Raw genomic sequence first — 1127 nt, forward strand, 5'->3', positions numbered from 1 at the left:
ATATGAGGCTAAATTTATCAGTTCATTTTCCTATGGAGTTTGATAAGGTAATAAAACCAAGTTTAATTTATTAGTATATTTTCTTAACATAATTTAGTAAGGTAATGAAACCAAGTTTATTTCTATTATAATTGTGAATTAAAGACAAAACCAAGAATGACATGGATGAACTGACCACTTTACTTTGTTTTACCAATTTTAGCACATCACATTCTTTGAAATCTTTTCCCATGTCTTGTTTTACATTTACTGAGAAGAAATTTATGAAGCTTATCCAATAACCTTAAAACCCCAAATATCTTACCCTTGACAAAGAGAAATAAACGTGGCAGATATTAGATTAAGAAGCATATAGGAAACAAACTAATCTTCAGTTACAGGAATATTAACAATGTAACAAAGAAAGGTATGTATACTTTTCCCATGCATAACAAAGGGTATTGTCTTAGTGTATTCCCACCTACTCATAAATGCCCCACTACTCAGAAGACTGTCTGGCTGTTCTTGAGCACAGTGACAGCTATCACCAAGGGCTAGCTAAATGTGGGAAGAGCTGCTAGGTTGGGCGTGGGAGGGAATCCTTGCAGCATGGAATCTAGCAGCCTCATCTCCCCTTGCTGCTCTCTCAGCCTGGTTACTTCGAGCCTCCTCATACTGTTGAGGATAGTAAGTAGGAATGGCACTTTTGATTTTACTTAAAATTTCCAGGACTTTCCTGGAAGTAGATTCCTCATGGGCTCTGGGACCCCATAGGAATTCATAGGTTGGGGGATCACTGCCAGGAACCTGGCGGTACTCCACATAATTTTGCTCAACTAGCTCTTTGGTGATGAAATTCCGGGGCTCCCCAAAGATTAGGTGCCTCCTCCCAGGATATATCCCCTGCATGTGGAGAAACTGCCAGACCTCTTCCTCAGTGGCACGGTTGCCCTTCACGAAAATCATACCCAGGAGGGTCAGGATGAGACCTGTCTTAGGCAATTCTCTCCTGCCACCCACATTTGCCCCAGGGAGGGTGGGTAACTTATTAACAAGGACATAGGAGTGAGTAGCAGGGTTGTCAACCTTCAACTCCAGACCATAGACCAGTTCTAGCTGATAAGTGGCTTTCTCCAGGATCCTGGGGA

General features: G+C 41.6%; 1 protein-coding gene across 1 annotated transcript; it reads right to left on the reverse strand.

The window, feature by feature from the left end:
* Window positions 1-97: 97 nt before the first annotated feature.
* LOC116087902 (melanoma-associated antigen B1-like) lies at window positions 98-1122 on the reverse strand (the record flags this gene model as incomplete). Its single annotated transcript, XM_031366381.1, has 1 exon — window positions 98-1122. A coding segment is annotated over one exon (585 nt), but the record flags the coding sequence as incomplete, so codon positions are not given.
* Window positions 1123-1127: the final 5 nt, after the last annotated feature.

This window comes from Mastomys coucha, chromosome X (assembly GCF_008632895.1).
Source record: "Mastomys coucha isolate ucsf_1 chromosome X, UCSF_Mcou_1, whole genome shotgun sequence".
NCBI classification, from domain to species: Eukaryota; Metazoa; Chordata; class Mammalia; order Rodentia; family Muridae; genus Mastomys; species Mastomys coucha.